At 41.1% G+C, this 12,151-nt stretch overlaps 1 protein-coding gene across 1 annotated transcript in view; it reads left to right on the plus strand.

Moving 5' to 3' along the window:
* Window positions 1–12,151, plus strand: part of LOC131456694 (collectin-12-like) — a 54,247-nt gene that overhangs the window by 29,377 nt on the left and 12,719 nt on the right. The window contains exons 3-10 of the mRNA XM_058625238.1: window positions 721–843; window positions 4,113–4,199; window positions 4,324–5,367; window positions 5,698–6,246; window positions 6,349–6,491; window positions 6,605–6,714; window positions 6,860–6,938; window positions 7,428–7,454. Coding sequence (XP_058481221.1) covers window positions 721–843; window positions 4,113–4,199; window positions 4,324–5,367; window positions 5,698–6,246; window positions 6,349–6,491; window positions 6,605–6,714; window positions 6,860–6,938; window positions 7,428–7,454 — 2,162 coding nt within the window. The remainder of the gene's footprint in view (window positions 1–720; window positions 844–4,112; window positions 4,200–4,323; window positions 5,368–5,697; window positions 6,247–6,348; window positions 6,492–6,604; window positions 6,715–6,859; window positions 6,939–7,427; window positions 7,455–12,151) is intronic.

The following is a 12,151-nucleotide window of genomic DNA, read 5'->3' on the forward strand; positions in this document are numbered from 1 at the left end:
AGACTAAACAGACAGAAAAAAATGACATCAACAACAATAAATATCACCAAAGGTCATGCACCGCAGCTGTAATATTGCAGCTATAGCTTTTTCATTGTTTTTCTTTGTCTTGGTTTGAAACCAAAGCAAACTTTGCGTCTGGCAAAGTGTGACAGGTTCTCTCTTTCTATGTAATCTGATTTGAAGTTCATTCTGTCTACGTAAAGATCTTTTTTTTTTTTATCCGTTGTGAACATACACCAGCTGCCCTGACAGTTGTAATGAAGTCGAGTAAACATCCCACTTATAGTATAATGTTTAGTATCGTCTGACTTGATGTTGCACTTGATTAGCAGACATCTGTGATGTCAATGACCAAATATTTCCTTGAAAAATAGTTTAAAGTTTGCACAATGAGGGATGACTCAGAGGGGAAAAGGTGCTGTTATGTTTTGGTGCTACAGTCATATGGATAACACATGTGCAGTATTTTTCATCGTGAGTCTTCTTGCCTATTCATGACAAATGTTTCCAGTAGATGCTTGGCTGAAAAAAGGCACGGAGTGTCCCACTAGAGTTCTACACTACTAAATGTAGTTAAATAAAAAGGGTTTTTGACTGAGTTTGACTTTGTCTCTTTTTATGAGCTCCCTGCTGCAGTTGCACAACATTTGTGGCATTGCAATGTTAGAATGAAGGAGACCCACTGATGTGTGACACGGACTCTGTTGTATGTTGCAGGTATTCAGGAGGGTTCGGAGTGCACCAAGTGTAAAAATGACTGGGCGCTGCGAGCAGCTATTGCACTGCTCTACGTGCTCTGTGCGCTGCTCACCATAGCAGTGGCTGTCCTTGGATACAAAGGTGAGTCAAAAAATCAGTACAATACATTCAGACAGTTAAAGGAATACTTCACCGATTTGCATTTAGCTTTGTATTACTAGAATAGGGGTAGTATTTTTGAAAAATTCTGCTTCCCAACCTCAGTTTCCCTTCAGTTGAGAAATATCTTCATTCTTTATTTTGTTTCGTGCCCACCAGTGACACTTGGTCCGAGCCTTGAAACTGCAACGCTAATTCCTCACTTTTTAGAGCCACTCGTAGGGTGACGGGACCTCATTCCCAGAATGTAAACAGTGTCCGCCATCTTTGTTAACAGCTACGCTAACAGGACCAAGTGTCACTGGTGGCCACGTAACAAAGAAAAGAATGAAGACATTTCTCAACTCAACGGAAACTGAGGTTGGGAAGCACAATTTTTCAAAAATACTACCCCTGTTCTAGTAATACAAAGCTAAATGCAAATTGGTGAAGTATTCCTTTAATCCTCTCATGTTCATGTTCCAAAATTTACCTCTACTTAATATTGTTTTATAGCTATTTTCACATTACAATTAAATACAGCCTTACTAATACATTCATGCAAAATGACTGTAGTTCAAATATGTGCCATATGGCCCTTTTCCTAAGTGCCAATAGTAGTTGCATAACAAGTTTCATATTTTCTTGTTATTGTCGACAAATCCAATGAAAAGAGGACATATTGTTAATCTATATTTTGAAAGAATACTTTTTTTTTGTGTGACATTTTGTTTAACATCTAATTTTTACACATCTGGAAAATATAAAATAACACCAGACTTCAGCAGCTTCCTAGTGTCAACTGGAATGAAACAAGAAAAACGTGTTTAATAGTGGATTTTTCTCTCTGTGTCCGTTATCTCTCAAGAGGACTCTCTTCCCTTCAGTCTTTTCTTTTTTTACATGAAATTTGTAGAACCACTGGCACCCAAATTCAGCCAAAGATCAAGCACTTCAGTCATGTGTGTCTTTGTGTTCTTTTGATTACTTTGTTTTTACAACTGAGATTTTGATCTCAAGGGACTACCGGTTAAATAAAGATTAAACACAAATGATAGCAAACACATTAGCTCTGCTGCGGTGTCCTTACTGCAACACACTCTTGCTGTTTCTCCCTCTTGAACCTTGAAGGATGTGATGTTAAATAGAAACAGAGAGTTATTGCAGGAATCATCACTATGGAATGTACTTTATGATTTGAATGTCTTACATGTCAAAATATCTCTCAGCAAAAATATTTAAACCAGCGTTACTCCACAGGTGCTGTGTCCCGGTGAGTCAATAAACGTCAACCAATAAACAAAACACAAATTGGCACTTTTGGACCCAAAGCCGAGTCATGCCCTGAAGCATGATTCAGCTTTGGTGATGGTCTCTGTTAGAGCTCATGTGATTTTGATGGTTTGGCTGTAATGTCTGCCAGATGAACTTGCAGCAACCCAGAGGAGATTTTATGGTTTGGTAGCAATTTGTTGTCTCATGAACCCCAGGTTAACTCGCATATGGCTGCATGTGTCCAAGTTAGTCTGAGGTTGCAGTGTTTGTTTTTGTCCTCTCCATTCATTGCCATTGAGTTGACCTCATTTATTTCACGTTCACTATTTCACTTGTCTGCAAATATTGAGACGTTTCACAATCCTGCCATTTCAAATGACTCAACAGCACTCAAAGTCAAAAAATCTGTTAAATTACATATTTAAATGGGTTTTTCACAAATGTGAATGCAGTTAATGGCATTTCGTCCAAGTTTTTGGATCAAATTGGTTTTGTTAGTGGCTCTGATCTGCATCAGTGGGAACTAGGGCTGCAACGATTATTCGATGAATCATTTATTAATCGATTACTAAATTAATCATCAACTATTTTGGTAAACGATTCATCGGTTTGAGCATTTTTTTCAATAATTAAAACAACATCTATAATCAAAAATCTAGTTATTTTATTTATCAGCTATTGATTTAAAGAGAGTTAATTTCTATTGAATACATTTCCACTGGTGAAAAACCCATTAAACTGTTTTTTTGTTTTTTCTTTTACCATTGCCTTTGTAGCATGGTTTAAGCTAATCTGCTAGACTTCACACTGGGTAAATATGGCTCATAATTTGGGTATCCTATAAGATTTACTCAACTTAGCACCCTTGTGTTACTGAAATATTTTTTAATCGACAAATGAGAGGGAAAAGATAGTGTGGCAGCTCAATTTAGAAATTCCCAATCTATTCTCTGTCACTCTATCACCCAAATTATTACCAACACCTCTTCTGTGACCAGTACTGCATACGCAAGTCTCATTTCTCAATATCATGTCTGAGAAATGTAAAAGTATCAACAAAGAAAACATAGCAATCAAGAGTTACCTTGATTTTATTTTTTTTTTTGTGATGGAAGCACATGAAACCTACAACTTCTGTTTATCTTTGTATATACGTTTGTAATTATTCACATACAATTCTTATGGTGTGTGTGTGTGCATGGGAAGAGGTTCAGGTTTGGGGGCTTCAAGAGAGAAAGTTTGGGAATCACTGCTAAAAGGTGAATAAGTGAAGGAGCGAAGACATAAATGCAGACTCCAGCTCCCAGCAGCGCTTTGAAACTGGGCCTGTGTGTTTTTGTTTGTCCTGAGGGCATGGTATTGCTCCATGTTTTTGTCACTTCTGGAATGATAACAGTAAACGCTCAGGATGTCCTCCAGTGCAAGACGCCCTCGTACTGACTGAAAAACAAACCGTGCTGGGGAGGAACAGGACTCTGAGTGCAGATGTGTGTGTGTGGGGGGGGGGGGCAAAGAGAAAGTGGATCCAGAGTGAAAGTGTTCTCATGTGGTGCTCATCATGTGTTTGACATTATTTATACCCGTGAAGTGGAATTTGTGAATGTACTTGGAAAATTGAGGCTTTTATAAATCAACGGACACACGCTTGCCCAGTTGCAAAAGTATCAGGAAACTCTTCAAGTTGTTCAACATCCTGCATGAAGAATCAGTGTTTGAGTTTCCAGTTACTCACTGGAGAGGTATGAAAACAGCAGCGCCCTCTGCTGACTGAATGCATGCTGTTCCTCTATCTAATTCATCTGTGAAACCCCTGTGGTTGAGTGAGTGTTCCTTTTTCCAAACACTTAATGCTGAAGATGCTGCATCACTATAATAAAATTGTCTGTTTAATTGGCATACTGCTTGTTCCCCCCCCCCCCCACCCCCCGTAGGTGTATTTACTGTTGGTATCTATTTACCATACGTGACATTTTATTTCCTCTTTTCACATTTGTCAGTGGTCCAGAGAATGGACAATGTCACGGAGAGGATGCAGAATTATGGAGGCAAGATAAATGCAGTGGAGACGGATTTAAAGAAACTAGGTAGGACTCAAAAACACAAACTTTAGACATTGTATTGTAAATTAAAATTATGAGAGATGTTTGTTTATAAGTAATACATCATGTGTAACATGTAAAATGAATGTTTTGTTTGTCACCTTCTCAGATGACCAAGCCGGAGAGAAGTCAGTAAATTCTACCAGTGAAATCAAGACTTTCAAATCAGATCTGGAGGCATTACAGAGCCAACTGAATAATATTGGACTCAGGTCGACGAAAAACAGGGACATCCTCGATGACCTTCGAATAACAGGAGATGACATGCAAAACGGCCACGTGTCCCTGCAGAGCTTTCTGGATGGAAATGTGGCCTCACTGCGCGGACTCAACGAAACGTTGGTCTCCTACAGCAGTGTGATTGACGACCTCCAGACAGACACTGCGCGGCTCCAGTCGGAGCTACAGGGTCAGGTTAAAGAGCAGAGTCAGACCCAGGTTAGTGTCAGCGCACTAAACATCACCCAGTCCCAGCAACGCAATCTGCTCAGTACACTGCAGAAGACGGTGGAAGACACGAGCCAGACAGTGCAGAAACTGAAGAATGATTACCAGGGTCTGCAGCAGACAGCGTGGCAGACCCGGGCCGACACGGAGTGGTTAAAGGAAAAGGTGCAGAATCTCCAAGTATTGGCTGCAAATAATTCTGCCCTGGCCCGGTCCAATGGAGAAGCTCTGGATGAATTAGGGGCTCAGCTAAGTACACTAGCCAGCCAGATCCAGAACACTTCAGCCATCACTGAGGGACATGACCAGAGCATGCGAGAGCTGATGGACCAGCAGCGGGACCACGACAACACCACTTCCTTGAAGTTCGATGAGGTGGAAGCTCGGTTAGACAGACACGAGAATGACATGGACCGCGTGACAGGGAACGTGAGCTTCGCCACGCAGCTCCTCGGCGCCATTAGCGTCGATCTGAATGGACTTAGATCATGTGCTGAGACAGTGATTCAACATTCAGACCTGTTACTGGGCCTGAACGGTAGCGTGACGGACGCCAAAGCAGAGAGCAAAGAGCTGCGAGTCCAGCAGGACGAGCTGACGTCCAGGTTGGACAGAGAGGTCAACAACCTGTCCATGGTGATGGAGGAGATGAAGCTGGTGGACAGCAAGCACTCTCAGCTCATAACCAACTTCACCATCCTGCAGGGTAAGATGTTTTTACATCATCATGTTAATCTTTTTTAAGCTAAATATTTTGCACAAATATTTGTGAAACAAAATAATGACAAATCATACAATATAATTATAATATGTAAACGATAGATTGAAACTAGACAGAGTAGTATTTTAGGACCATCTTAAACTTTTACTTGATGATTTATTTCTTTGTCTTTGTTCCTAATTTAGGTTGCTTGTTTTTCAATTAGAAAAGTAGAATTACTGTAGAATTAACTATTATTTACTCACGCACAAATAGTGATAGTGAATATGCATTTCACCCACTAGTAGTGAACACTGTGTGGTTATTATGCTTCAGGTCCACCGGGTCCAAGGGGCCTCAAGGGAGACAAGGGTCCTCAGGGGCCAGTTGGCCAGACGGGACGAAAGGGTGATAAAGGAGACAAAGGAATTCTAGGATTGGTTGGACCTAAAGGAGAGCAAGGTGCTGCTGGTCTACCAGGTATGATAGGTCCAAAGGGTGGAGCTGGACCGCGAGGTCTACCGGGGTCTAAAGGGTCAAGAGGTTCTGGAGGTCGACCTGGAAACTCTGGTGAAAAAGGGGACCCTGGGGCTCCAGGACTTCCAGGTAGGGATGGACCTCCAGGGGTGCCAGGACCACAGGGGCCACAGGGGCCCAGAGGAGCAGCTGGGCCTGCAGGGTTGGATGGGCCTCGTGGTCCTGTTGGATATATCGGCCCTCCTGGGCCTCCAGGATTACCAGGGATCCCTGCACTTGCACCACCTCTACATATAAAGCCTCCTCAGCCAACTGAGGTCCCTGAACTCTTTCCTAAACCAGCAGCGGAACCACAAGGGTCTGTATCCCGGCAGGTCCAGCTCCCTGTCGCCACCACTCCTGCACCAGGTGAGTTCAATGATGAGGACAAACAACAGATATATGGTTCATTATATGGTTTTTAATAGCATGGCAGCGGTTTCTGATAACTCTGATATTTAATCATTTTAGGTTGCCCACCTGAGTTCAGGAAGTTTGGAGACAGCTGCTATTACATCTCCTCTGCCTCCCAACGACTCAACTTTGATCAGGCCACTCAGTATTGCGCTAACGTGTCATCTCATATGCTCATTATCAATGACAATGAAGAACAGGTGGATACAATCTGACTAAAGCAGACATTATTTATTATGACCAAACTTATTTTCTTGTAAAGTTGTTCTGAAGTCATTATCCTGTTAAATATCTGTTGTCCTTATATCCGTAGCAATTTGTGAGAAATGCAATTGGAGGAAAAGGCTTCTTCTGGCTGGGCCTCACTGACAGAGAGGAGGAAAATGTCTGGAAGTGGGTCGACGGGACTGTTCCTGTTTTCAAGTGAGTTGCCTCTACGGCAAATGGAAAACAAAATTATTGTTGTTGTTTTGTAAGTTCAAAAAGTTAAGTCTCTTTGAGTGGAACTAACACATACCTTCTGTTGTACTTGGACTGTGATACATTTGGTTGATGTTTTGGCTGTCAGGAAGTGGAAGCCTGGCCAGCCCGATAACTGGACCCATGGTCACGAGAAGGGTGAGGACTGTGCCGGTCTTATCCATAATGCCAACTGGAACGATTTTTACTGCTCTGAGCGAATTGGATTCATCTGTGAACGTGCCTCTGACCGTAAGTACCTTTTTAAATGTGTTTGTACGTGACCAAAGAAAATAATTCATATTTTCCTACTCTGTCTGTGGTACTTTATTCCAACCTCATACATTGTAAGACAAATGTTTGTTTTGGATCTCATGTTTTGAATCTTTAAATCTTAATCACCTAAATACTGATTCTGAGATGCAGATTGTGAGGTGCAGTGTTTAGAAATTATAAAGCCTTGTATCACTGTTCCCATTTTTGCTTGTTCTATTCTATTCTATTCTAAGACTGTTAATGATCATATGATCAGTAGTTGTGTTATTACTTTTGCACCAAATGTTGTATATTAGCCTGTAAGCACATCTGTTAAAATCTCCCCTGTGTGATGTGTTACAGTTAAAGTTCCAGTTTTATAGCATCCATCTAAGACAGTGCGAGCTGTCTATGGGAGAAAGACGAGGAGGCTGAAGTTGAGGATGAGGATGCTTGGACAATCTAATTGAAATGAGGAGGAACCTTGAGGAACTCCCTGAAGAAGACTTCCCAGTTGAGCCTCACTGAGACTTGGGCTGGTCTTTGTGTCAAAGGCACTTTACAACACAGCCTGGTGCAGAGGACAGAAAGAGCACAGAGCCAACCCACTACGGCATTTAGTTAGTATTTGTACTGAGGGCAACATGAGAATGTAGTTTACACTGAACAAAAAGTATAAAACGCAACACACGTTTTCTTTTAATTGTTATATACTTGTGTCCACACCTTAAACTCTGGATTTGATGTGTGGCCATTGGTTGTTGCATGTTCATGGAAAAAGACTGTTGCAGCTCCAGAACAATTGGAATAAAACGGTGTCGCGTTTGTGTTTTTGTTCATCATATTCAGGCTACACGCAGTCAGTGATGTAGCCACTGTTGTACAGGTGTATCTGTAAATAATATTTCACAAAAGGTACATTGCTGGTCGAGATATAATTTCATACGATTTTTATTCCTCGAGTCAATCTCTACCCTCTCGTAAAACTCTTTATCAGAGGATGCCGTTGTTAATAGAGTAGAACTATTTTTATACTGTTGAAGATTTCACATGGCCAGGACTGTGCACACAGCAATAAACATGAGCACCCACTCACCATCAGCAAGTGACTGCAAACTCAGAGGACAAATAGAAATGAAATCCATGTAAATTTCTTGATAAGAGACGCTCAGTGTGAGCAGTGCTGCTGTTTTATTAAGGATCGTATTTCTTAGATTTTAGACTATGAGGCATACACTAGCAATATGACAATGTTTTTGAAGTGTAGCCAGTATAAGATAAGTTCTTTTATTATGCCGAATACAATATGTAAGACAGTATGGTACGTTTTTAAGAATTTGCATAATCCGTTACAATTGCAGATTCAAGGACTGAGTAGCAGTCGGCTCATTATGCCTTAATTAAATAAACGAGTTCCTATGGATCAGGCCAGGACACTTGTCACAATAAAACTGAATATACTGTAAACTTGTTTGTGTGTGTGTTGAGTCAATACATTTATTCTTTTTTATAATTTTATTTCATCCTTGATACCTACATCCTGGTCATAACGATGATAGATCCTGATTTTGTGGATTCTGTGGTCCATATTCATCATGCTGAGAATAGTGGCAGGCAAGTTCTCCATCTCTGTCAACTATCACTTTATCAATATCCATAAGCTCCTAAGGATGTTTTCAGTGTTGACACATTTGCCTTGGTTGCCATGATGGGTGCCAGCTCACTATCATGCACACACACGTCAATAGTGTCACTCAATGAATACTAATCACGGCTGTTGAGACCTTAGACCAAACTGTTATCAGTTACTGTAACTCTATTGTTGTCACTGTTCCTCAAAACCTTCTTTAGAAACTTCAGTTGGTCCAGAACCAAATTTATCATATACTCACAGTCACACTCTCTGATCTTCCATCTTCATCTTGCCCACCACACCTCCTGCTACAGCTGATCATCTGCCTCAATCTTGTCCTATCCATTGTGTCCTTTTTCACCAACTGTCCTTGTGTCCTCCTTCACAACATCAATGAACCTTTTCTGTGGTCTTATTCTTTTCCTCCTGCCCAGCAGCTCCATCTTCAACATCCTTTGTCAGATATAATCACTTGTGATTCACCATTTGTGACTCTGACTCTCTGCCTTTATTTAAATTATGGCTGAAAACCCCACCTCTAAAGACAGGTTTATGACCATGTGCTATTATTTCTTTTTAATTAGCTTTTTAAAAAAAAAAAAAAAAAACCATATATATATATTTATTTGTTCATTTATGTACTTGTTATTTGCTACAGAATTTGTATTTTTATAATGTGAAATTCGAGTGTCTCAATGCCTATGATGTTATAAATAGTAATTATTCATTTATATTCTTTCCTCTTATAACTACAGAATGCTTCTCTATTATGTAACCGCCATTAACCACCAATACTAAACTGGCAAAATGTCATCGATTAACACTACCAACCAACCAAATGTTATAAGGCTAATGCCTTTGATCTGTGGAATTCTAAGAGGCAGTACTTTCATGACATTAAAAATTCTGAGGAAAGTGGGAGGTCGCTGCAAGACGGAAAAGAAATACAACATTGTGAGTGTGAACTGCCGTAAAAACACCAGAGCAAAAGAATGTCATCTACAACACAGAATAAAGAAAGGAGAAGAATCCAGAGGAAGGCAGTGATGCAACATTATGGATGCCAACTGCTGTTAAACACCACTACAACCAACACTGTATAAAAGCCAGGCACACTTTCGCACTTTGATCAGTGTTAAAGAACTTCGGACTTAAAAATGTGATTGGGAACTTCGGACTGTGGAGGGCAGCATTGCTCCTCTTAGTGTACAGCCTACTGGAACTTACTAGAGAAAGGTACTCCGAGGAAAACACATGACCCTGTGCAATCACCTGTCCAGTCAATTGCTGGTTATTTTCTCAGAAATAAAATCATGGAAACCTTTTTGGGGAAAAACAAATATATTCTCGAAAGCAGTAAAACCTCCTACAAGATAATGGCCTTTATTGGAGAGGGAACGTTTGGCAAAGTTGCCAAATGTGGAGACTTAAACACCGGCAAGATAGTGGCTTTAAAAATCCCCAAAAATAGTGAACATAATAACGGCAGTGAAAGAGAGCTGGTTATGTTAAAGAAAGTCAGGGCTCTTGACCCAGACCAAAGCAACATTGTTAAATTCATTGATCATTTCAAGTTCAACGACCTCTCTTGTCTAGTCTTTGAAATGTTGGACAGGACTCTGTGGAAATTGATGGAGGCGCAGGCGTTTGAACCACTAAGTTTCACTGGAATTCGCTCTGTGACCCACCAACTACTGGTGGCTTTAGAGGCTCTAACGAATATTAGCATTATGCATGCGGACTTAAAACCTGACAACATAATGCTTGTCAATCACAATGATCAGCCATTCAAAATCAAGCTGATTGACTTTGGTCTGGCTCTTTCAGTGAGTGAAGTAAATGTTGGAATGACCATACAGGCTGCTGCATACAGGGCCCCTGAAGTATACTTGGGCCTACCCTTGTCAGAAGCTGTTGATATATGGGGAGTAGGATGCATCATGGCATTTATGTACTTTGGCTTACGCCTCTTCCCCAGCAACTGTGCATATGAGTGGATGAAAACTGCGATATGCTTGCTTGGAAAGCCAAACGATCACCAAATAAATACTGGAAAACACAGCTCGATATATTTTGTCAGGGATGAGTGTGCACTGTGGCGATTAAAAGCACCAGAGGAGTACGAGAGTGATACTGGACTCAAACCAGAAGTTTCAATGAAGTTCACTGACTTTGCCAAGACCTTTAAGGATCTACCAAAGGTCCACCGATCAAAACAGGATGATGCTGAAGATAGGGCTACATTTTTCGACCTCCTGAAATGTTGTCTAAGTGTGAATGCTGAACAGAGAATTTGTCCCAGGGATGCCCTGAAACACCTTTTTATAACGAGGTCTATCACGGTGGACAAATACAAAACTGATCCTGTGGCAAAAGACATGGCTCTACCAACTGAAAAGGAGTTAATTGCTGGTGGTAACAGATCTTCAGCTGACATCCAACTTGCTGAAGATGCTACCAGACACAGGGAGGCCTGTAAACACTGTTCTACAAAAAAAGTCTGCAAGGGGGATAACATGAAAACTAATCTTGAAGCACAAGACCTGGCTAATCTGGCTAAGAAAGAGTTACGAACCGCTGCGAACACCAGTTGCTTGCCAGTGGTCAGTAAACCTGGTGGTAACAGACATTCAGCTGAGACCCAAATAGCTGAAGATCCTACCAGACACATGGAGGCCTGTAAACAGTGTTCTATGCAAAAAGTTCACCTGATGGATGACATGAAAACTCATCTTGTGGCAAAAGACATGGCTCATTTTGCAAAGAAAAAGTTGCGATCTCTTGCTAACACTAACTGTTTGCCAGTGGTCAGTAAACCCGATGGTAACCGACCGCCATTACCTCTTCCACTCTCTTCAGCAGTGTTGAGGTCACACATCTCAATCACTGATGGTCTTCTTAAGCAACACGCTCCTGTCTTACGACCTGACTGTGTGCAGAACACTCTTCGTACTGAAGACCCCTCTGTGGTCCAGACTCTCATTTCCCCTGCTTATGATACATTGATTATCGGCGATTCCATTGTCAGAAACGTAAAATTAAAAACAGCCAGAACGTTCTGCTTTCCCAATGCCAAACTTCTGGACTTGCTTACAGAGATCCCATCTCTCCTTAGAAAACATACTCACGCCAGGAATGTTGTTATCCATATTGGCACCAACAATATCTCTGTTCAAACGCCAGAAGTACTGAAACTCACGTTTAGCAGTCTTTTTCAACTGCTCAAAAACTGTAAAAAATCTGTTTTTATCTCTGGCCCAATCCCCTTTTTTTGCAAAAGTGTACTGCATTCTAGCAGGCTTCTCTGTCTCCACATATGGCTACAATCAGTCTGCCCCTCACACAAATTTGTTTTAATTGACAATTTTAATATTTTCTGGAAGAATTCATCTTTGTTTAGCGGCGACGGCATCCATCCCAGCCAACGGGGCTCCCGTGCCCTTGCTGCAAACATCTCTCATGCCGTCACCAATGCAACGCACAAATGACAAACTATTAAAATTTTCACATACA

The sequence above is a fragment of the Solea solea genome, chromosome 1 (genome assembly GCF_958295425.1).
Source record: "Solea solea chromosome 1, fSolSol10.1, whole genome shotgun sequence".
Taxonomy (NCBI): Eukaryota; Metazoa; Chordata; class Actinopteri; order Pleuronectiformes; family Soleidae; genus Solea; species Solea solea.